Source organism: Miniopterus natalensis, chromosome 18 (genome assembly GCF_054644295.1).
Source record: "Miniopterus natalensis isolate mMinNat1 chromosome 18, mMinNat1.hap1, whole genome shotgun sequence".
NCBI classification, from domain to species: Eukaryota; Metazoa; Chordata; class Mammalia; order Chiroptera; family Miniopteridae; genus Miniopterus; species Miniopterus natalensis.
Window position 1 is genome coordinate 38,107,085 of NC_142098.1, and position 20,659 is coordinate 38,127,743.

A 20,659-nucleotide genomic window follows, 5' to 3' on the forward strand; every position below is an offset into this window, starting at 1 on the left:
ATGAACCGATGGTCCACTTGTCTGTTGGGATGGACGGCCTTCCTCCTCTACACCTACGAGATAAGTGGAGGTGAGTATACCGGGAAAAGATGGGGAGGATTTGGAAACCAGAAAGAGTGAATGGGCCAAAGTCACGATTCCTGGGTCCAAGATGGCTTAGTGGGAATCTCAGACAGACCTGGGGTTTGGACCCTCTCTCTCTGTGTGACCTTGGTCAAGCAGTGCGACCTCCATGAGGTCAGTTCTCAACCTGTGAGAGAGGAACCATGGCATTTACCTCAGGGGGCTCTTTTGAAAGCTAAATAGGATCATGGACACAAGCACCTTTCATGATGCTCAGCATGCGGTGGGGGAAATGCAAATACTATGTTTATTAAAAAGGGGGGCTCTATCATTTCAGCGGGCTGAATCCTCACGCGAGTTATGGCGAAACATTCTCTATGGTTAGGATCCTTTTCTGCCTGACAAGGCTCAAGAAACACTCTCATACTCATGCACTTTGATTCCACAAAGTCCTTTTTCAATGATCATATTCTATATTCCAGAGATTCCTCACTTGGGGTAACTGGGCAAGCAGTAGAGCCCAGGAAACCCTGGATTTGTATCGAAAAGGTGTGTATTTATCAGGGTAGTGAGAACAGTTATTGTAACGAACTGCAGCGTATCAGAAGCTTAAAGCAATAACATTTTATTTCTTGCTTCTATAAAATCCAATGAGGGCGCATCTAGTCGGCGGGGATACAAGCTTCTTCCATCTTGGGGTTTCGCCATCCCCCCAGGGCTTCAGAATGCTCTGTGGATTCTTTGCTTCAAGCTGATAGACAAAGACCAAGAGTCTGGAGGATTTCAGAGGAGAGTGGGTTTTTGGGGCCAGGCCAGGAAGTGACATCCACCGCTTCCTCCTATTTCCAGCCACCGGAACTCACTAGATACCTAACTGCAAGGGAGCCTGGGAAATGCAGTTCAGCAGTGCACGTGGGAGGGAAAGGAAGCTGGTTTTGGTGAACGCACAGTGGCCTCCACCAGAAGGGCATACAAACCTTTTCCTAGAGAGAAGGTCTGGGTTCTCAAAGCAACCCGGCAAGTCCCGAAAAGGTTAAGAGCCCACAGTTTATTCACACAGTTAACAATGTGCTTGATTGAGCGTCAGCTTTTCCACTTATGATGTCATCCTGGCCATGCCTTCCTGAGACCACACTGACATCCCTGTGCTGAAACTCGGTACCCGAAAGTCCCCCTCTGCACATATTTATAAACTCATTCATTCCATACATGTTTGTTGGGTGATTCCTAAGTGCCAGTCACAGTACTACGGGCCAGAAGCGTAGCAATAAATAAAACCCAGGCCTTGCGCTCAGAGAGCTCACAGTCAATGGGAGTGACAGATATAAAAACAGATAATTATATTTTTTTAAAAATTGGTGAGTACAGCCCTGGCCGGTGTGCTCAGTGGTTAGAGTGTTGGCCCCGGCACCGAAGGGTCACGAGTTCGATTCCCAGTCAAGGGCACATACCTGGGTTGCAGGCTCAACCCCGGCCCCCAGTTGGGGGCAACCAATCAATGCGTCTCTTTCACAAGGATATTTTTCTCTCTCTCCCCTCCCCCACCCTCCCTCCCTTCCACTCTCTCTAAAACTCAATGGAACAATATCTTTGGGTTAGGATTAACAACAACAACAACAACAACAACAACAACAACAACAGCAGCAGCAGCAGCAAAAGGTGAGTGCATTTGCAGAGATCAGCTCAGAGTACTACAAGAGTGAGGAAGAGTATTGATCTAGACTAGACCAAGTCTTCATGGGGGAGGAGTGGGGAGAAAAGCCAGGAAGAGGGGAAAGGCACTCAGGGCAGGATGGAGGCCATGAGCAAACCCCAAAGGCCAGAAAAAGCGTGGAGTAAGGTCAGGGACATGTTAGCCAGAGAGGAAGAACAGAGAGGTCAGCGGGGCCTGGATTATGGAGGATTTCAACTCAGTTAAGAAGATTAGACCATCTGCTGGATTACTTTGCACATGGCTAATAGTGTCTATTATGTGTTGACTCTTACCAACAACCCTGAGGATAACCTTAATTCTGCATACAGGGGGCATCTGCCTGCCTCCCCTTCATCACCAGCATCCCCTAGACTCAGTGATGTCCATCACTGAGGAAAGTCATCAGTGGTGATGACGATGATGACAATGATAGCTGACATTTGTTGAGCAGCAGTCATGCCCCAGGTACTCTGCTAAGCACTTTCCAAATCTTAACTGGTTTAAAGTTGGCAAAACCAAGACCAAACAGTTCCGAGACCCAGAAGAGACCCAGAGGTGGAAAATGCAATATTACTCAAGGACCCCTAATTGTATTAACCCATTGGTGAGGTTCAAAGACGGAGTTCTGCCTTTTCCACTCGCTCCCCAAACACCCCTTGTCCCTGTCATGGTACTTTACCAGATTACCCAGGGTAAGGATCTGACCCAGAACAAGAGGGGCCTAGGCAGGTTCAAGGCGAGGCTGTGTCTTGTCCACCCATATTAGTAGCAGACCAACTATGTAACAAACAACTCCCAGATGTCAGTGGCTGAACTGAACAGAGGTTCAAGTCTAACTCTTCTAACGCTTCAGTGTGGACGTTTGGTGGGGGGCCTCTTTCGTTGTGATTCAGAGAAACAAGATCCTTCTGCTTCATGGCTTCACGGACCTGGGGCCTCAACATTCTCTGCAGGTCATTCATGAGACTCTTCCCTGGTACTCTTGGTCCAAACATCAACTGGACACGCCCTTGTGCATCCTGAGGAAGCTGGGTGGGAGGTCAACACGTGCAGCCTTCAGACACTGCAGGAGCCAAGCCTAGGATCCTCTCTGGTCCGGCATTGTGCCCAGTCCACTCCTGTTTTGTCCTTCTGTCCTTCAGATGGCAAGAGCATGTGTGTCTTTCCCTTCATCTACAAGAAGTCTGCTTACTTCTCTTGCATCAGAAGAAGCAACTTATGGCCTTGGTGTGCAACCAGAGCAGTGTACAATGGCCAGTGGAAGCTGTGCTTTATAGAAGGTGAGCGCAGCCATATGGTCCCCTCAGCGGGTTTCTGAAAGTGGTGGATTACCAATGAGACCGTGTGAGTGTGGAGAACAGGGTCATGTTTTTGCAGACACGTTATAATATGCACGTGTGTGCGGAAAATACTCTAGGAAGCCAAGCACTGAATGGTAATGCTGGATATTGATGTTCACCACGATCGTGTTTAAAACGGTGCTCTCTGAATGGAATGATTGTAAGACCAGGGGACCAGAGAAAACAGTTGTATTCTCTGTCTCTTTCTTAATTTTCTAAATTAACAAGGAAAAAACCCCCTAAACTATCCAAGAAAAGGGAATTGAGGGATTCTGTTTACTATTTTCCTCAAATATATAAAGAACTCATACAACTCAATAGGAGGAAAAAGAAAGACAACCCCTCACCTTGATTTGCAAAGATTTATATAACCTTGCCCTTCTCTGTCCTCACCTTCTCCCCCTCCCATCCTTGCCTGCTGAGCTCCAGCTCCAGTGGTTGTCACACTTCTCAAATATTCTGAACTCCTTCTAGTCTTTAAACTCTTCACACTCTTATTCCCTCTACATGGAACTCACTCCCCCCCAGATGTTTGCATGACTGACTCTCTTCTCAAATGTCACCTGCTCAAGGAAGCTTCCCTCACCCCTTCATCTAAGACAGCCCCTCCTTCACTCCCAAGTAACCAAGATTCCCTCATTGTGTGTGAGTAAATCCACCCATCAAAAACATAATGTCAGAAACTCTATTTTTTGTGCTACATTTGTGGTGGGAAATTCAGTCTATTTTACAGAAGTTGCTATAAGGCACCAGCACTCACGTGATAACTTTACTATATTTTACTTCACTGACATTTAACATTTTTTTGTAATCTCAACAGTTTTTGTATATCAACATCTTGACTTCATCTGTTGGTCATAAACCATTAAAAGCCTTTGTTTTGACTTTATTCCTACAGATCTTTTGGTAATTATAACAGATTAGTTTTTTAAGACACTAAGTTCTGTTAACAGGTGGGGGCACCATGGATTGAGATCGGGAACTCTATTGGAGCAGATTTGAAAGCACATGGAGTAGGCTTTCTTTACTAAAGCTTGATGAAATGAGTGTATAAACCCAACGTTTGTCCAGTGCTTTGGTGGTTGATTGATTGATTAATGATTCTTGACTGTCCTGTGGATGACTAGAGAGTCAAGCCACTCATGGACTGCTTTCCATACAGATTACCCACGATGCATCTTCCCCTTCATCTATCAAGGAAAGTCCTACAGGAGCTGCATCAAGGAAGGCAGCTTATTTGGAAAGCTGTGGTGCTCAGTCACCTCCAACTTTGATGAGAAGCAGCAGTGGAAATACTGTGAAGTCAACGGTAAGGCACTGGAGCAAGAATGGACTGTGTGGTGGAGAGGATGGTGGAAAGCAATGATCCTCATGAGGGGATGGTGGCAAGGTGGAGAGCAGAGCACTAGGAGAAATACTTCTAGGGGCAAAGGGTCTTCTCAGAGAGTACACTATGACAACCACAAGGGACATAAGTGTCTTGAGGCCATGTTCTCCTGAGTCCCCAAAGCCAGCAGGAAAAACCAGTTATCCCAAGAACCGAAACCATGAGCAGTGGTCCTGATACTGGTTTTTAAGTATTTCTGTTTCTAGAAATGACAATAACCATATTCACCTGGTGCCAAACCCTACTTGCATTTCAATGCAGTTTAACATTTAATTTTAATTCTGCACCTCCTCTTCATTTAACAATGTCCTCCATTCATTCTAGTACCCTCTCTGTATTAGACTGTGATCCAGGAGCCCTATACACAACATCCCATTGAATCTTTCCATGAAAGCTCTTATGAGATGTTATGTTCCCCCTATTTAAAAAATAGTCCCAGTAAAATAAAGTCCTGACCAAAGTTACACTCCTAGGTAATGTCTGAGTTAGAATTTGAATTCAAGTTCATAAGGATCCTCATGTTTTCTCAGTAAGCATGGTCCCTCCATAGGGAAATGAAAATGCATGCGAGGTGCTATCCATGAGCACACTTATTCCTGTATAAAATCCTAATTATGTTCTTTCCTTAGCACTCAAAAAATCCTAATGCCATATAAAACCTAATTTTGTCCAAGCCTAGTCATCCATAACTCTAAATCAACCCTATCCTTAAATCTCACCATAACTCTGTCCTATCTCTTAACCTAATTTTTCATCCAAGTCTAACTCTGTCTCCATTTCCATTCTTGACTCTAAATTCTATCCACACACCATAACTTTAGGCATTTTGAAATCCTAAACTAAATAAATGAATTAAGACACCAATTTTATGACAATATTTTAACACTGTGTATAGTTTTAAACCCACTTCAAATTTTATTGTAACTTAACTCTAACTTAAGTATCTAAACTTCTGTTTATCTTTCATGTGATCCAAGCTCCTTAGACCCAAATCTGATGGGGTGATATAACCAAAACCCAGGTTCGGCTGCCTGCCACAATGAAAGCCAAACTCATGAGACAGGAGCTGGTGCGAAGGAAAGTGGTTTATTCAAGTGCCGGCTACCTGAGAAGATGGGGGGGGGGGCTCTCATCTCAAAGCCCATTTCAACCTCTCAGTGCAGGCAAAGGTTTTTATAAGGAGAGAGGGAAAACAGAACAATGCAGGCAAAGGTTTTTATAAGGAGAGGGAAAACAGAACAATGAGATCAAGGGAAGGGGAGTTCTCCATTGAGGAGACTACGTGCAGACCAGCACAGTCTATTCTGATAAGGACCTTGAAACTGGTCAAGTAATGGTCTGGTGTGCATCCTGCTGGTTCTCATCATCCTGGTTTTATAATTGAAGTTCAGCAAATTTCCCAGAGCTGGGATGACTGAAGGTGAGAGTCTGTATATTTTGAAGTTAGTTCCTAGAATTCTTTCTTTTTAAAAAATATATATCTTTATTGATTTCAGAGAGAGGAAGGGAGGGGGGGAGAGAGAGATAGAAACGTCAATGATGAGAGAGTCATTGACCAGCTGTCTCCTGCATGCCCCCACCGAGGATCAAGCCCACAACCTGGGCATGTTCCCTGACCAGGAATTGAACCTCGATCTCCTGGATCATAGGTTGGTGCTCAATCATTGAGCCATTCCAGCTGGAAAGTTCCTAGAATTCTTATACAAACATGCTGTTTATCTACAAGCTAAATATTAGTCAGAGTCAGCATTTACAGAAACAGCATCAAAGGAATGGTGGGGTGGGTTATGGTGAGAAATTAGAATTTGCTTAAATAACCAAACAGATGCCCAAGAATAGGCCCTGGAAGAAAAGAAACTCTTTAGCTCTGGCTTCCTCCACTACATTGGGAAAGTTATTAAATCTCTTGTTCAGTTTGTTACCTGCAAAATGAGGGCATTGAGGCTGACTTCAAAGGTTTTTATAAAGACTAGAATTCATTTTTAATAAAAGATCTGTCACAGTGTTTCAAACATACCACATGACTAAGAAATATAAGTTTTCCACCTTGCCTATCATCTGAGCCAGTAGTCAAAAAATGAGCTTAGAGGTTAGACCTGAGTGAGACTCCTGCTGTTGCCACTTACCACCTGTGTGATCTTGGGCACATTAGATAATAAAAATAATAATGGCCATAATATAGTGAACTTTTAGTAAGCATTTGCTGTGTGCCAGGCATTGTTCTAAGCGCTTCACATGCAATAACCCATTTATCTGCCACAACCCCTATAAGGTAAAAAAAAAAAAAAAAAGAATTGACCAGTAGCCCCATTTTACAGATGTGGAAACTGAGGCTCAAAGATGTTCAGTTGTTAAATGGCAGAACTGTGATTTGACCCCAGGAAGTCTAAGCTTCAGAAATTGTGCTTTTAATCACTAGTTAGTACTACCTCTAAACCTCAGTCCCCTTAGTTTAATTCTGGCTTCCCTTAGAGCCCCACCAAAGCAGCCTGTTAATTAGGCAATGCTGAGCTTGTTGCATACCAAAGTAAGGGTGATTACTACCTAAACAGTGTCTTAATAGCATCTTGGAAGGAGGAGGGCAATGTCAGAGTGTTAATGAGGTTTTGGGGCCTTTCAATGTGGGGATGTGATGAGGATTGGGTATGGATAATAATATAATAGTTTAGAGCTGGTGGTCATGGCAAGGTGAAGTTTCTAAAAAGGATTCAAAGTGTCTTGAAGAGTAAATAGTCTTTTTAACATTTTTTAAAAATTTATTTTCAATCACAGTTGAAGAGTAAGTAGTCTTTTAAAGCAATTTATTGAAAAGTTGAAAGGTCTAACGTTTATTTAAATGATTTTTTAGCAAGATCCTGAGATGAACAATATAGTTATTTGCAACTTTTATCTTCCCGGGCAAGAATTTCGCAGAATAGTAGAGCTGTGTTGTTGAAGCCCGTGGAACAAGAAAGCCTTGTTAATGTAGACAGTAAACTGTGTGGGTGTCAATGGTTTGGGCTCTCACTTACCTGTAAAGTGTAAATAAGAACATCACAAGTTGTTGGGGAGTGTTCAATACTATATTACCTTTCATGAAGCAAAGCATGGCCCATAGTTGGTGTGTGATGAATAGAAACCCTTCTCATCGCCTATTCTTGACCAGTAACCTTTGCATGGTCATTTTCAGAGTTTGGGGGAAATTCCTTAAGCAAGTCCTGCGTCTTCCCCTCCATCTACAGAAATAATGTAATCTCCGAATGCCTTGAGGACGAAAGCAGCAGGCTGTGGTGCCCAACCACAGAGAACATGGACAAGGACGGGAAGTGGAGTCTCTGTGCCGACACCAGTAATCTGGGCACGGGGATTGGGTGCGGGCGGGCCCTTCATTCGTTTACTCAACAAATACCTACTCCAGCCCCACTGGGAGCCAGACACTGTGCCTGGGCTCTGGGGATACGATGACCATTAAGGCAGAGCTCTGCCCTCGTTGGTTTGATGAACAAGTAGCAAAAACAATACTATTTTTAAGGGTGTGGGGTTTTTTTTCTTAAAAAAATCTATTAATAAGAAAACTAGGGTAGGAAAGCCAGTTCAAAGGATGTTAAGAAAAATACATATAGTCAGTGAAGAAAAGAGTGCTGAGCAGAAGCAAGATTGCTAAATTAGATACAAAAGCTGTTCATATCTAAGGGGCTATCAAACCTCTGGGGTTATCTTGTCTACCAGACAGAAATTATTGGCATCTCTGTTGAACAAAAATTATTCACAAAATATTAATCGTCTACAAGCTACAGAGTTGGGGCCTCCAATCCATAGCAGATAGGTAGTCAAACAAAGTTATATTTTCCTAGAGCAGCCATCTGCAAACTCGGCCTGCCTATGGGCCAAATCTGAACCAACTCTTCTTTCTTTTTTTAATTGATTTTTTTTTTTTTAAGAGAGAGAGAGAAACATTGATGCTGTAGCGTAAAGTCCCGGGCATAACCACTGTCTCCTCTCCTTCTCCCAAGGAATTACATCCATGGTTCCTGGCTATCCCTGCCACTTCCCATTCATCTATAAAAACAAGAATTATTTTAACTGCACTACCAAAGGATCAAAGAGAAACATTTTATGGTGTGCAACCTCTTACAACTATGACCGGGACCGCACCTGGGTGTACTGCTAATGCAAAGGTAAGACAGGCAGCACCCTGGGTTCTGCAAGAGCAGAACTATCTTCTTGCAGGTCCCTCTCCCACCAAACTTACGGCAATAGAGGTGAGGTGTGGGCGCACACTGTCCATTGACTGACTGGCTCCCATGAGCCAGGTGAGGGGCAGGGGGTGGCTCAGCTGCTTCTGACTGAGTCTTGAAAGTCAATACAGTTTATATTACATTTTGAGTCAATGGATACCTGTGACCTAAACGCTGGCTTTGGATTTTATTTTCAAGGGGAGGAAAAACATCTTCAGAGGAAGACAGGTCAAGTCTGGAACCAGCTTCATCTTTTTCTCACCATCTTTCAAGCTTAGATAATCACTTTTAGAAATACCCTGTCCACTATCTTGCTTAATCACTTGGTTGCTTGTGAAAAACAGAGGGAGAATGTAGCCTAACCACCAATAAAGGAGCCTGAGATGAACTTGGGCTGCCCTTTCTGCCTCCTAAACTGAGAGATATGGTGAGGGATGCGAGTGTGTGGTGACTGTGTTGGTGAGACACATGGTGGGGAGATCAGATTTTCAACCCAGGGAGCCTTGGAAGTAAGTACAGCCTGCTCTCTCTTTCTAGAAAACTCTGATTTGAATGGAGCATTTGTAGGCACTTATTTAATCATTAATAAATAAATTAGTAAGTAAACAAAAGGTAGGAAATTCATTGCAAGGCCACCTCGATGAGTCCTTCCCCATGACCATTGCAGACATCAATAATTGATTACAGAATCTGTTTCCCTGGGAGCCCAGGTGCAATCTCATGTTCTCCTCCTCCTTCCCCTCCTCCTTATACTCCAGCTAATTCAACCACCTTGCCTCTTTCCCCAGTTCTCTTGGTATCTCACCACCCCACTTTATCTTCCTCAAAGCATCTTCCTGATCTGAGGTTCTCTTAAGTAATTCTTTTTCTTCTCCCCTCACCCTGGACTATAACCGCAAAGAAAGCAAAGACCTTGTCGCTGGAACCTAGAATAACCCCAGGCTTATAGCACGGACAGGCACTGTCCAGTACAGTAGCCACTAACCACAGGGGGCTATTTATTTTTTAATATGTTTTTTTATTGATTTTAGAGAGAGACGAAGGGACAGGGGGAGAGAGAGAGAGAAACATTGATGGCTGCCTCCTGCACTTCCCTTACTGGGGATTGAGCCCACAACCCAGGCATGTGCCCTGATCAGGAATCAAACCAGCGACCTCTCAATGCATGGGACAACTGAGCCACACTGGCCAGGGCCACACTGGGCTATATGAACTTAACTAATTGATAAAATCAATAATTTATTAATGAAATGTTAACAACTTAATACAAGAAAAATAAAGCTCAGTTTCTCAGCCTCACTCATCATGAAGCAGGATAGTAAGAAGCTAGGAAAATTCCTGGCGAGTGGAATGGGGAAACTGAAACAAGATAATTAAACAAGGCCAAGCAATTTGAACAACTTAGAGCCAGCTAGTGAATTGCAAGACTTTATCTTCCCGAACCAAGGACACTTGAGAGCAAACTGTTTATCTCTCTCCCCCCCAACCAGAGAATATATAGCGTAAATTGACTTGGTGGAGAAGAACACAGACCCAATTAATGCCATTTGTGCCAGCCAAACCCAAGGACAGATGAAGTCAGGGGAACAAATAACAAAAACCCCATCAGAGCCAGACAGACCCAAGATAAAACGAAAACAGTAAAGCGGACCAGAGAATAATCCCAAACTCCACTATACCCTCATTTTGACGCATCAGCATATTAAAAACACATGCGGAAAGCTGATGACTATTCTGCTGAAACCCAGCCCCTAAAATTCTGGCCTGCGGAAGGGAGATAAAACCCTGGAGACAAAAGGTACCAGCGCTGGCTGGCTCTAAGCACACCCCTGTCCCCTCTCGGGCATGAACTTTTACTTCCTCCTGAACCCTAAGGGACACCACTAGACTTGCAGCCAAGGGAGCAGTGGGCAGTGGCAGCTTGTCCCGGGTTTACATGCCCCATCCTGTCTTCTAGGTCCCCTTTTTCTCTGACTTTCCAGTGAGCTGACAGCAGCCCCACCTTGGCTCTCTTCTTTCCTATGTTTCTAGGAAGCTGAGGCAGAGCACTGCCTGGGCTCTTTCCTGTTGCTCTCTCCTAGGCTCTATCCTAAGCCCTTCCTTGTTTCACTGTCCCCAGCTTTAATAAACATACTCTCAAAATCACCTGGACTTGTGTTGCGAAATCTTTCCTGCGTGAAGGCAAGAACCCACACACTACTGGCTGGACTCAGGGCCTGGTCCCTGTCTGGTGACATTCACATTTAATACTTAATAGTCACATATGGCTAGTGACTGCCAGAATGCACGACACAGATCAAGAACATTTCCATCACTGCCAAAGAGCCTACTAAATTGTGTAGCTCTAGAATAGAAGCTCCCTGAGGTCAAGAACCTCATCACTGCTCTATTTCCCTCACCTGGGACAGTAGGGACTGACTGGGTGAGTCAGTGAGTGGATGGGTGGTGGGTGAGAGTACAGATGCAACAGATGGAGCTGGGATGGGAGGCGGAAGTTGACTTTGAAAGGCTCATCTGGACTGTATCACTCCTCTGCCCCAAACCCTCCAAGTTCCTTAAAACAACCTCTAAGAACAGGCTCCCGTGACTGAACCCCTGGTCCACTCTGACCCCCTTCCTGTTGGTGGTGGTGGAAAGAACACCAGGTGTTAGACTGGTGGGGTCAGACCAGACCCGGGTTCAGCAACCTCAGTACTTGAGTTCTGGCTGGGAAAGAATTCAGAACCAAGACTCAAACTGTAAGAGAGCATTTATTTGGAAAATCACGGAGGTGGAAGAAATGAATGGTGGAAGAAACGAGCTCAGGAAACAAGTTATAGAGGCAAAAGAAGGGCCCTTGGAGCTTGGGAGTGAGGAAGGTAATGATAACATGCCTGGAGAAGAGGGAGGGGGGAGGGAAAGGCATGGGGCTGCTCCGGGGAGGAAGAGCAGGCCGGGTCCTCTGTCCTAAGGGTTTTAAGGGAGGAGATTTTAGGGGAGGTCCCAGGGGAAGGTCTCAATAGAATATTCAGCAGCTTTCCAAGTGTATCCTTTCAGGGTATGGTCTCCACTGATTGATTGTTGGTGCCAGGGCGGGGGTCATTATCCGACGCAGCTGGTCCTGAGGTCAGCGGAGGCATCAATTGTCTGGTTTTGCTGATTTTCTGGACTTGGAGCTGAAATACAACTGAGGCCTGGATGTCATCTCTAAGCAGAAAGGTCTGGGGGTCCAAACCACATGACCAGTGATAAGCTAGGAGAGGATAGGTCACCCTGGGGGCAAGATCCCACCCTATGATTGTCCACTGCTAGGCCCTTAGGGCTTTCCATCCTGGTGACCTTCTGTACCTGGCTCACCGTTCGGGCTCTGCTCACGTCTGTCTAACTGCCCACCACACCCCCCTCTCCAGCCACCCTGGTCTCCTTGCCATTCCTCCAGGCACATTCCTGCCTCGGGGCCTTTGCACTCACCCTACACTGTGTCCAAAATGCTCCCCAGGCATGCACCTGATGTCCCTATAGAATGACAACTCCTGTCCATTCCCAGAACCCCTCAAGCCACTTTGTTTCATTTTCCCCACATCTCTTACCACCTTCTAACATTCTACAGATGATTACGTTTACTCATTTATTTTGTTGTGTGGCTGCCTCCTCCCGCTATAATGTTATCTCCTGGGAGCGGGGTTTGGGCTTGGAAGAGAGCCTTGCATGGCAAGCACCCCGTACATCAAGGCCGAGTAAAGGAAGGGTGGAAGGAAGGGGGGGGGGGAGGCAATGGCGGGTAGGAAGCTTAAAATGAAATGGTCTCTTTATGGTAAAGTGACAATAAGGAGAGGCCACAGTAAGGGGTGAGAAAATGCATTATTCTGACTCTACTTTTTTTTATTTAAATTTTAATTCTACGAAACGAGGGTACTGAACGCGATGACCCATCTGTGCATCTACCTGCTGGATTTCAAATGTGAGCAAAACTTGGAGGGAGGCCTGAGCTGAGGGCCTTTGCGTTAGGGACGCGTCCTGCTCACAGGGAGAGGTGAGGAGGAAGGTACCTTCCAGTTTCGCAGCCGGACCTGCATCAGGCGTGGGGATGGAGCCGCCTGCCCGGAGACCCGCAGGGATCTCCTGCACAGCCCAGGCCGCCGGCTCGGAGGCAGGGGCTTCCAGCCGCAGTCCAGGGAACCTGTCTGAGCCGAGGATTTGGAGGCTCCCGTCCTCAGTGAGACCTCTCTCTTTGCAGGATGACATTTTGCGGGGGATTAATTCCCTGGGGATCAGCTTGGCCTAAACCTTTTTAAACCGATTTGTGATTTAATCCAGTGGCCAGAGTCTCTTACCCAAGGAGAAGGAATTAGGAAGCCGGAGGGGGAAAGCAGACAAGCATCCAGGAAACCAAGGAGGGGGTGGGGGTAAGCTCACTTTGATGCCTCTTTGAGGGGCCGTTTCCAAGCCCAGTCTTAGGGTACCCGCGTCCAGCCCCGTGATTGGCCCCCCTTCGCCCAGGGAAAGAGACGAGGGCTCTGAGGCAGACGGGCAGGGAGCGCGAAGGCAGAACTAGTGCTGACCGTTTCGAGAACAGACGACTCTAACGCAAGAGGAAGCTGGGGAAGGGACGGGCAGGTCGCCGCAGGGCTGCAGGATTGTGCGGAGTGGGAGATGTCGTTCCCCTGTGGAATTCCTGGAGCAGCAACTGGACCCTAGTCCAGCTCTCATTTCCGTATGTGGAGTCTTCCTCCTCGATCTAGCTCTAGAGATGTAGCCCCCCCCGCCCCCACAAAGCTCTCCCTTTCCATGGAACCTCATTCCAGTCCCCACACGCCCTAGAAGGGCATTGTCCTCCACGGTGACCACGGTGGGGAGCGACGGGGTCCCAGACCTCCTCAGCGAGACATCATCTTCACAAACTCTGCAAAGAAAGGTCCCCGGTGAGGCGTTTATTTGTAAGAGCAGCAACATCACCTTTCTGAGCCCTTCCTACTGTCAGGAGCCATGGTGGCCTTTGGAAAATTACTTGGCCCCTCTCTGCCTTGATTTCCTCAATGACAAAATGAGAAGTTGCCTGATATGGTTTTTAAGGTGGTTAAACAATATTATGCTTGTAAGTCACACTAGGTGTTAAATAAATAGCAATTACTAGTATCTTACTTCATCTTTTCAATCAACCCTAGAGCATCTTTTTAACCAATCTGTTAAGACCACTTAACAGATAGGCAAACCAAGGCCAGCAAGGTTGGCCAATGCGCCTGAGGTCACGTGAGCGGGCGAGTGGTGAGCCCTAGAATGAACAAAGGTTGTCCTGACTGCTGTGACCCAAGCCGGTGAACTCACTGGTCCCACTCAGGTCTTGAGGTAAGTCTGTCCCTCCCTTGCCTGTGGTGGGCTTGACGCCCTGTCTCCTCAAAGGTCTATCTCGTGCCTCTTGCCGATCTTCATGGATGCCCACTACACCCGAGCCTGGCTAGGCCCGCAGGCACCCAGCATTTGCTAGGTCGTAGCCATGCAGCAAATACTAAGTATGGGGAGTTACAGAGCAGAGATGGTTCAGAGAAGACCCCTCGCTGCCCCCCAGAATTTCTCAGCCCAGGAGGCGAACACAAGTCACACAGCAGGTCTGTGGTGACCACTTCCTGTGGAGAGGAATGGAAAGATCTGTCAGGCTCCACAGCGGGGACCAGTACACCCAGCTAAGGGTGTAGGGGCGTGTCTTTGCAGAGGTTGCATTGTCGTGAAGTCCTGGGAGATGGGTAAGATCTGGAAAGGGCATCAATGACATGGGGAAGCATGTCAGTGGAAGGAACCCTGGGGAGAGAGGACCAGAAGTTGGGGAGAGCAGAGCAGCACCCAGTGTGCACCAGAACATGGAAGGTCAGGTGGCCAGAGAAGACACGGCTCAAGGGAGGGGGCCGGGCCACGGACGCACTTGAACATCAGACTAAGGACCCTGGGCTGGGTCTTTAGGCAGCAGTTAGGCGCTGAGTCTTGAGTCAGTGTTATCATCGGAACTGGACAAGCCCGGTTCGTCTCCCACAAAAATGATCTCTGCTCCCGTCAGCACAGGACTCCGATCTTTCTCCTTTATCTAGTCACTCAGTCTACACATGTTGAGCTGTGTGCTAGGAACTGGGGATCCAGTGATGGAAGGTGCGGTCAGTGGTCTGGGAAGGAAACAGGCTATAGTCATGTAAGCTGTCGCAACGTCCCGGATCAGGCTTGCTGCAGAGGCATGTGTGGGGGTTATGGGGTCACGGAGCCTGGTGTGTGAAGTGGGACACCTTCCAGGAGCTTAACTAAGAGTTAGCCAGCAGAGCCCTGGCCAGTGGCTCAGTTGGTTCGAGCATCATCCTTAACACCAAAAGGTTGTGGGTTCGATCCCCAGTCAGGCCTCGAACAGGAGGCAACCAATTGATGTTTCTCTCTCTCCCATCCTCTCTCTAAAAATCATTTTAAGCCCAGCCAGGCGTGGCTCAGCGGTTGAGCATCGACCTAGGATCCAGGAGATCGCGGTTCAATTCCCGGTCAGGGCACATGCCTGTGTTGCGGGCTCGATCTCCAGTGGGGGCCGTGTAGGGGGCAGCTGATCAATGACTCTCATCATTGATGATTCTGTCTCTCTCTCTCCTTCTCCCTTCCTCTCCCTGAAATCAATAAAGATATACTTTTAAAAAATCAATTTAAAAACACACATATATCCTCAGGTGAGGATTTAAAAAAAAAAAAGTTAGCCAGTGGAAAGAGGAAAGGGTATCCCAGAAAGGGCAGTGACATGAGAGCGGAGAGGAAGTGGCGCTTGGTGCATGATTCCTTTCTGTTTCCTCCAAAACTTTGGAAGAAAAGTCTCATCATTACCCCCATTTTGCAGATGTGAAAATTTTGACAAAATGTATAAGTGCTGGGCTAAGGCCACAGAGTTAGTAAGAGACTAAATTTGAACCCTGCAAATCTGGCCCCCGAGTCTCAGCTACCAACCAGTCCACTCTTCTTCTGATGGGACATTTTGTTCCAATGACAAAGGCGCCCAGTGAACAAGGACGGGATGGGGAGGTGGTCATGATTCTTGGGGAGCACGTGTAGGAGGGGCCCCGGGCACGGTGTTCCAAGGAGCAGCTGGGGGCAGAAGCGAGAGGTGAGAGGCACTGAGGTCTTTGAAATGACATAGGGTTGCAATAAAAACCCTTCCAAAACCTGCTGCACCCCCCACACCCCACCCAGCCTAAACCTGGGGGAAGAGTGAGCAGGAACAGCAACTGGGAAAATCATGTGGGGTGTCGGAGCTGGAGGCGGCACCTTCAAAGTCCACAGTGCCGTCTCCATTCACGTCGGCTTCCTGGACAACCTCGGAGATCTCCTGGGAGGTGAGCTTCTCGCCCAGAAGTCTTTGCATGGCCTGCTGCAGCTCTCCCAGGGTGATCTCCCCGTCGCCGTTGGTGTCAAACTGGACAGGAGCAGAAGGAGACAGTGCAGGTGGCCTTTGAATGACTTCCTATTACCTGCTTGAAGATGAGAAGTCCTAACGTGTTTTGGCGATTGCAAGATCTTAGATAAGATTTGTAATCTCCATGAGTGAGAGTTTCCTCATATTTATGATTAAGATAAATGACTACTGGCCCTGGCCAGGTAGCTCGGTTAGAGCATCGTCCCAACCCGCCAAGGTTGTGGGTTCCATCCCCAGTCAGGGCACATACAAGAATCAACCAATGAATGCAAAAATAAATGGAACAACAAATCGGTCTCTCCCCTCCCCTCTCTCTCTCAGTTTGGCTCAGTGGCTAGAGCATCGGCCCGCAGACTGAAGGGTCCCAGGCTCGATTCTGGCCAAGGGCACAGACCTGAGTTGCAGACTCAATCCCTGGCCCCAGTCGGGGCGCATGTGGGAGACAACAAATCGATGTGTCTCTCGCACATCTATGTTTCTCTCTCCCTCTCCTTTCAACTTTCTCTGAAAAGCAACGGAAAAAATATCCTCAGGTGAGGATTAAAAAATAAATAAAAGTAAATATAATAAAATCAATGAATAAAAAATTAAAAAAAGAGATAAATGACTACTAATTCCTGCCCTTATTTCTGAAGGTTGCATTAAATAAAATAGAGAGAGCACCTTGTCCAATGCGGGAACTTGGAATATGTTTTATATTTTACTTTCTTATAAATCCCACTATAGCTAGAAAAATAGTTGGTTTGGGTGGGTTCTGTCCATGGTTGATGACTCATCATTGGCCTCTGGGTCTCCTTCCACCACCCCCAGGATTGTGAGATTCTCAACTCACTTCCTTGAAGGCATCTCGCATCTCCTGGATGCCAATCATCCCAGCCGTTTCTGCAAGCAATTTGGGAGTCATCAGCTCCACAAAGTCATCAAAGTCGACACGGCCACCCACTGGGGAAGGAGAGGCAGGTCTAGTGAGATTCTGTGTGGCCCAGCCCTCCATTACCTCACTTTGCCCTTCAGATCTGTTCAAGACATAGATCTCCAATCTCTCTGCCTTCTGAGCTTTCACTTTCAGCCAACTCAAGCCCTCTTGTCTCTCTAATCTGGACAGGGCTGGATGGAGTGTGATATGGTGGAAGTAACGAACTGTCCACGTAACGTGGAATAAATCTCTTCACTGGTTCACATCTATATTCCCTCACCTGTAGATCTGTAGAAGAAAGAGTATGGGCTAAATGAGCACCAAGTCTCTTCCAGATACGAATACTACCATGGCCTTGAATTCAACCTTGTTTACCCAGTAACATGCTCAGAAGCAAACCCAACAGTAATTTTATCCCAACTTCCACCCCCAAATCCGCTCTGGTTGCCATCTGGAAAAAAAAAACACATCCTTTTTGCAAAACTGTTCATCAACATTAGCTCCAAGTCCAAGTTTGTTTCCCGCATCAAAAGCAGTTCCAATCTTGTGTTCCACTGATGAATCTTAGTGGTGATAGTAATAACCAGCATTTAATAAGCATTTATTGGAGGCTAAGCCTTTACTTGCATTTGCATCTTTATCCCTTCCTTCCCACAATCCCATGAAGTAAGCAGTGATACCATCTTCACTCGACAGATGCGGAAACTAAGACTCAAGAGCGGGGCTTAATTCCACTTTTTCAAAATGACCACAGTTTGTAAATAATAGAACTGGGACTTGAACCCAAATCTATCTTTAAGAGCCACCATTTCCCCCACTTCAAATGCTGCCTCCCTAAGTATAATCTGAACTGTTTCTTTCCAGGCTTCTAGTCCCTCTTACCCTCCTCCCTATCTCCAACTCTACTCTCAACCTCTATATCCTTACCAATTATAATAGCCCTCCCCTCACCCCAGTAATTCCTCCCACTCCCCGGCCTCACAGTTCATGCGAATTTGCTGGCCCAATTCAGTCAGTTCCATCTCCGTGGGCATGTAACCCATTGTTCTCATGAGATTTCCCAGATCCTTACAAGAGATGAACCCATCTCGGTCCTTGTCGAACTCAAGAAATGCCTCCTGGAGCTCTGAAAGTTAAGAAGAAACAACTTTTGAGGAACTCAAAATGGTCAGTGGGGAAGAGTAGCTTCCCTTGAAACCATCAATGAGGCATACAGAGACTCCTCAAAGAACACGTTTTAAAAACCAATATTTCAAAAAAGAGTGACGTACGAAATGTGTTAGCAAGAGGATCGATTCCTGAGGCCACTGAATGGTAGCACTCAAGTCCTTCCAAGTCTTGGGTGAAGATATGGGACACTTCAAAACCATCAAGAGAAAAACCAATGATTTTTGATTCATCCTAACACTCATGTGTCACTCCTGGGTCTCTGAGACACGGGGGAAGGGTATGCCTTCTAAACACTTTGGGAGGTACCTACGCTGCCATGAGAAAGAATTCCACGAAATCACAGCTGAGTGGAAAGAGAGCAATGTAAAATTTCCATGTGAGGGGACTTACACCGAAATGCACAAAGGGACAGGGAGCAGGCACGTGAGTGGATGGTGATGTGGGGGCATCAGGGGGAGAGTGTACCTTCCATCTCATCTTGTCCCAGTGGCCTTTCCTGGAGAGGAACGCAAGGGAGATGGAATTTGGAGAGAGCGTCAGTCATCCAACGTTCCATCCTCCAAACGTCCCCACATCTTGCGGCCCCTTCCCCCTTTCCTGTCTCCTCCAAGCCCTGCTCCCCTCCACCCCTCACCTTCCTCCCTCCTCTGGTCTCCCGGCTCCCATTCCACAGCTATTTGCTCCCCACCCTTTCTCACCCCTCTCCTTTCCTCTCTCCCATCCTTGAATCTTGAGCTCTCTCCTGCCTTTCCCAAGGAGACATCCATCCCATTGTGCCCAACAGGGTCTCAGAGGCCATCAAATCCAACCCCTCAATCGCCAGATGAAGGGACTTCCGACCTCACCCTCACTCACCCTCTGCTTTTCAGCGATTCCTTTCCTCAGGAAGATGCAGGCGGGGCCCACGGGGAACTGCATGGAGGGGCAGGGCGGAGCTCACGAGGGGCGGGGCACCAATCTCAAGACGGTTCCCTCCTTCCCGGGCCCTCCGTGGCTCAGCCTCTTTATCTTTTCTATCACTCCTTTGCCAGCTCTTCCTGCCTCTCCCTGTCAGAGCTGTGACAGCTGGGGTGGAAATCACAGGGGCTGCAGAGGGATCAGAGCAGCTCCTGCCTCCCCATCTGGCTTTAGTGAGACAGGAGGGGCAGCCAGTCTCAGGCTCTGACCTTTTATCCCCAGAATGGAATTGGAGAGTTTAAAAAGTGGGGATTAGAGCAGAGGGTGCCCATTCATTAGAAGCCCCAAGTGTGTACAGTCACTGGAAGCCTGGCCTCTAGGCATGTGAAGATGGAGGGGACATCACATAGCAGTGAGTTCGCATACGCTGCTAGGTGCCCAGCCAGAGACAGAGATAGAGAGACATTGGTTGCCTCCCAGAAGTGCCCTGAGCAGAGCTGGGGAGTGAACCTGCAACCCAGGTACGTGTCCTTGACTGGGAATCAAACCCTGGACCCTTTGATGCATGGGCCAACACTCTAACCACTTAGCCACACCGGCCAGGGCCTGTTAGGAATTCTTTTAGCTGAGAAACAAAAGCCATTTTAATGGAGGCATAATTGCCTTCCCCCAGGACAAGAGGCGGTCAGGCAGCAACTGCCCTTGGCTCGCTGGTTAAGGGTTGCCCGGCTGCTATCTCTGACTCCCCTGGCTTGTTCCTCCTGATCACAACCATCGCATACGAGTTGAGGCAGGAAGAGAAGGACTGGCTCCTTTTCAATCAGGAGAAATAGCAGACTAAGTGCCAGGCGGCATGCTGGGAGCTGGGGATGCTAGGACGAGCAGAACAGAGCCACTGCTGCCCAAGCAGGTCAGGTCCAGAAAGCTGCGCAAGGATTTGAGGACAGATCCAGACACCAGGTGGTGCGAGGCAGAGCTGGGTCTCACACAAGCCACTGGACTTATGGTCTCCCAAGGGAGGGGCTCTGTCCCCAAAAGGTGTGGGGCCCAGAGCCAGACAAGTCAGAACCCTGGTGCTCCCACTCCCGGTTACAGCCCTGGGTGAGCCTGTTTCCTCTTCTGAGTTCCTGTTCCCACCTGGGACAGTGCTCACCTAGTTCGGTTGCTGGGAGATTAAATGAGTTTATTTATAAATAATAAGTTGAGAGGGCCACTGTCCAATACAACAGCCATTAACCACATGGGGCTATTTAAGTGAAATTTAATTAAAAATAAACAGAATATGAGTCTCCAGTTGCACCAGCCACATTTCAGGTGCTTGCTAGCCGCAGGTGGCCGGTGGCTGTCACATTGCAGTGTGGGTGGGAGATGTTCTATCCTGGAGAGAGCCCTGCAGGAAGGCGCTGCTTTAGACAGCCCCCGGCACGCGCCCTCCCAGTGTGAGCTATCAGCGCCCTCAGAGCCCAGCACAGACCTGGACACACACAGAGCTGGTGTTTAATAATTATTTATTGACAAAAAGTGACTGACTAAACCTCCAGCTTAACCACACCCTTACACACACCACG

At 47.3% G+C, this 20,659-nt stretch overlaps 2 protein-coding genes across 2 annotated transcripts; one reads left to right on the top strand and one right to left on the bottom strand.

Moving 5' to 3' along the window:
- ELSPBP1 (epididymal sperm binding protein 1) lies at positions 1–8,633 on the top strand. Its single transcript, XM_016216728.2, has 6 exons — positions 1–70; positions 2,796–2,803; positions 2,907–3,036; positions 4,259–4,405; positions 7,653–7,811; positions 8,476–8,633. The coding sequence occupies exons 1-6, from the start codon at positions 1–3 to the stop codon at positions 8,631–8,633; spliced, it is 672 nt and encodes a 223-aa protein (XP_016072214.2).
- A 4,923-nt stretch (positions 8,634–13,556) lies between these two features.
- CABP5 (calcium binding protein 5) lies at positions 13,557–19,112 on the bottom strand. Its single transcript, XM_016216722.2, has 6 exons — positions 19,050–19,112; positions 18,660–18,690; positions 18,007–18,150; positions 16,941–17,050; positions 15,961–16,108; positions 13,557–13,582 (listed from the first exon to the last, which is right to left on the bottom strand). Exons 1-6 carry the CDS (start codon positions 19,110–19,112, stop codon positions 13,557–13,559), a joined length of 522 nt encoding a protein of 173 aa, XP_016072208.2.
- Between the last annotated feature and the right edge of the window lie 1,547 nt (positions 19,113–20,659).

Coding starts and splice junctions, on each gene's coding strand:
- ELSPBP1 (XM_016216728.2), top strand. CDS start 1: ATGAACCGATGGTCCACTTGTCTGTTGGGATGGACGGCCTTCCTCCTC. Junction 4,406..7,652: donor GAAATACTGTGAAGTCAACG/GTAAGGCACTGG, acceptor GGTCATTTTCAG/AGTTTGGGGGAAATTCCTTA. Junction 7,812..8,475: donor GAGTCTCTGTGCCGACACCA/GTAATCTGGGCA, acceptor CCTTCTCCCAAG/GAATTACATCCATGGTTCCT.
- CABP5 (XM_016216722.2), bottom strand. CDS start 19,112: ATGCAGTTCCCCGTGGGCCCCGCCTGCATCTTCCTGAGGAAAGGAATC. Junction 18,151..18,659: donor GGGACAAGATGAGATGGAAG/GTACACTCTCCC, acceptor CTTAACTTTCAG/AGCTCCAGGAGGCATTTCTT. Junction 17,051..18,006: donor CCAGCAAATTCGCATGAACT/GTGAGGCCGGGG, acceptor CTCCTTCCCCAG/TGGGTGGCCGTGTCGACTTT.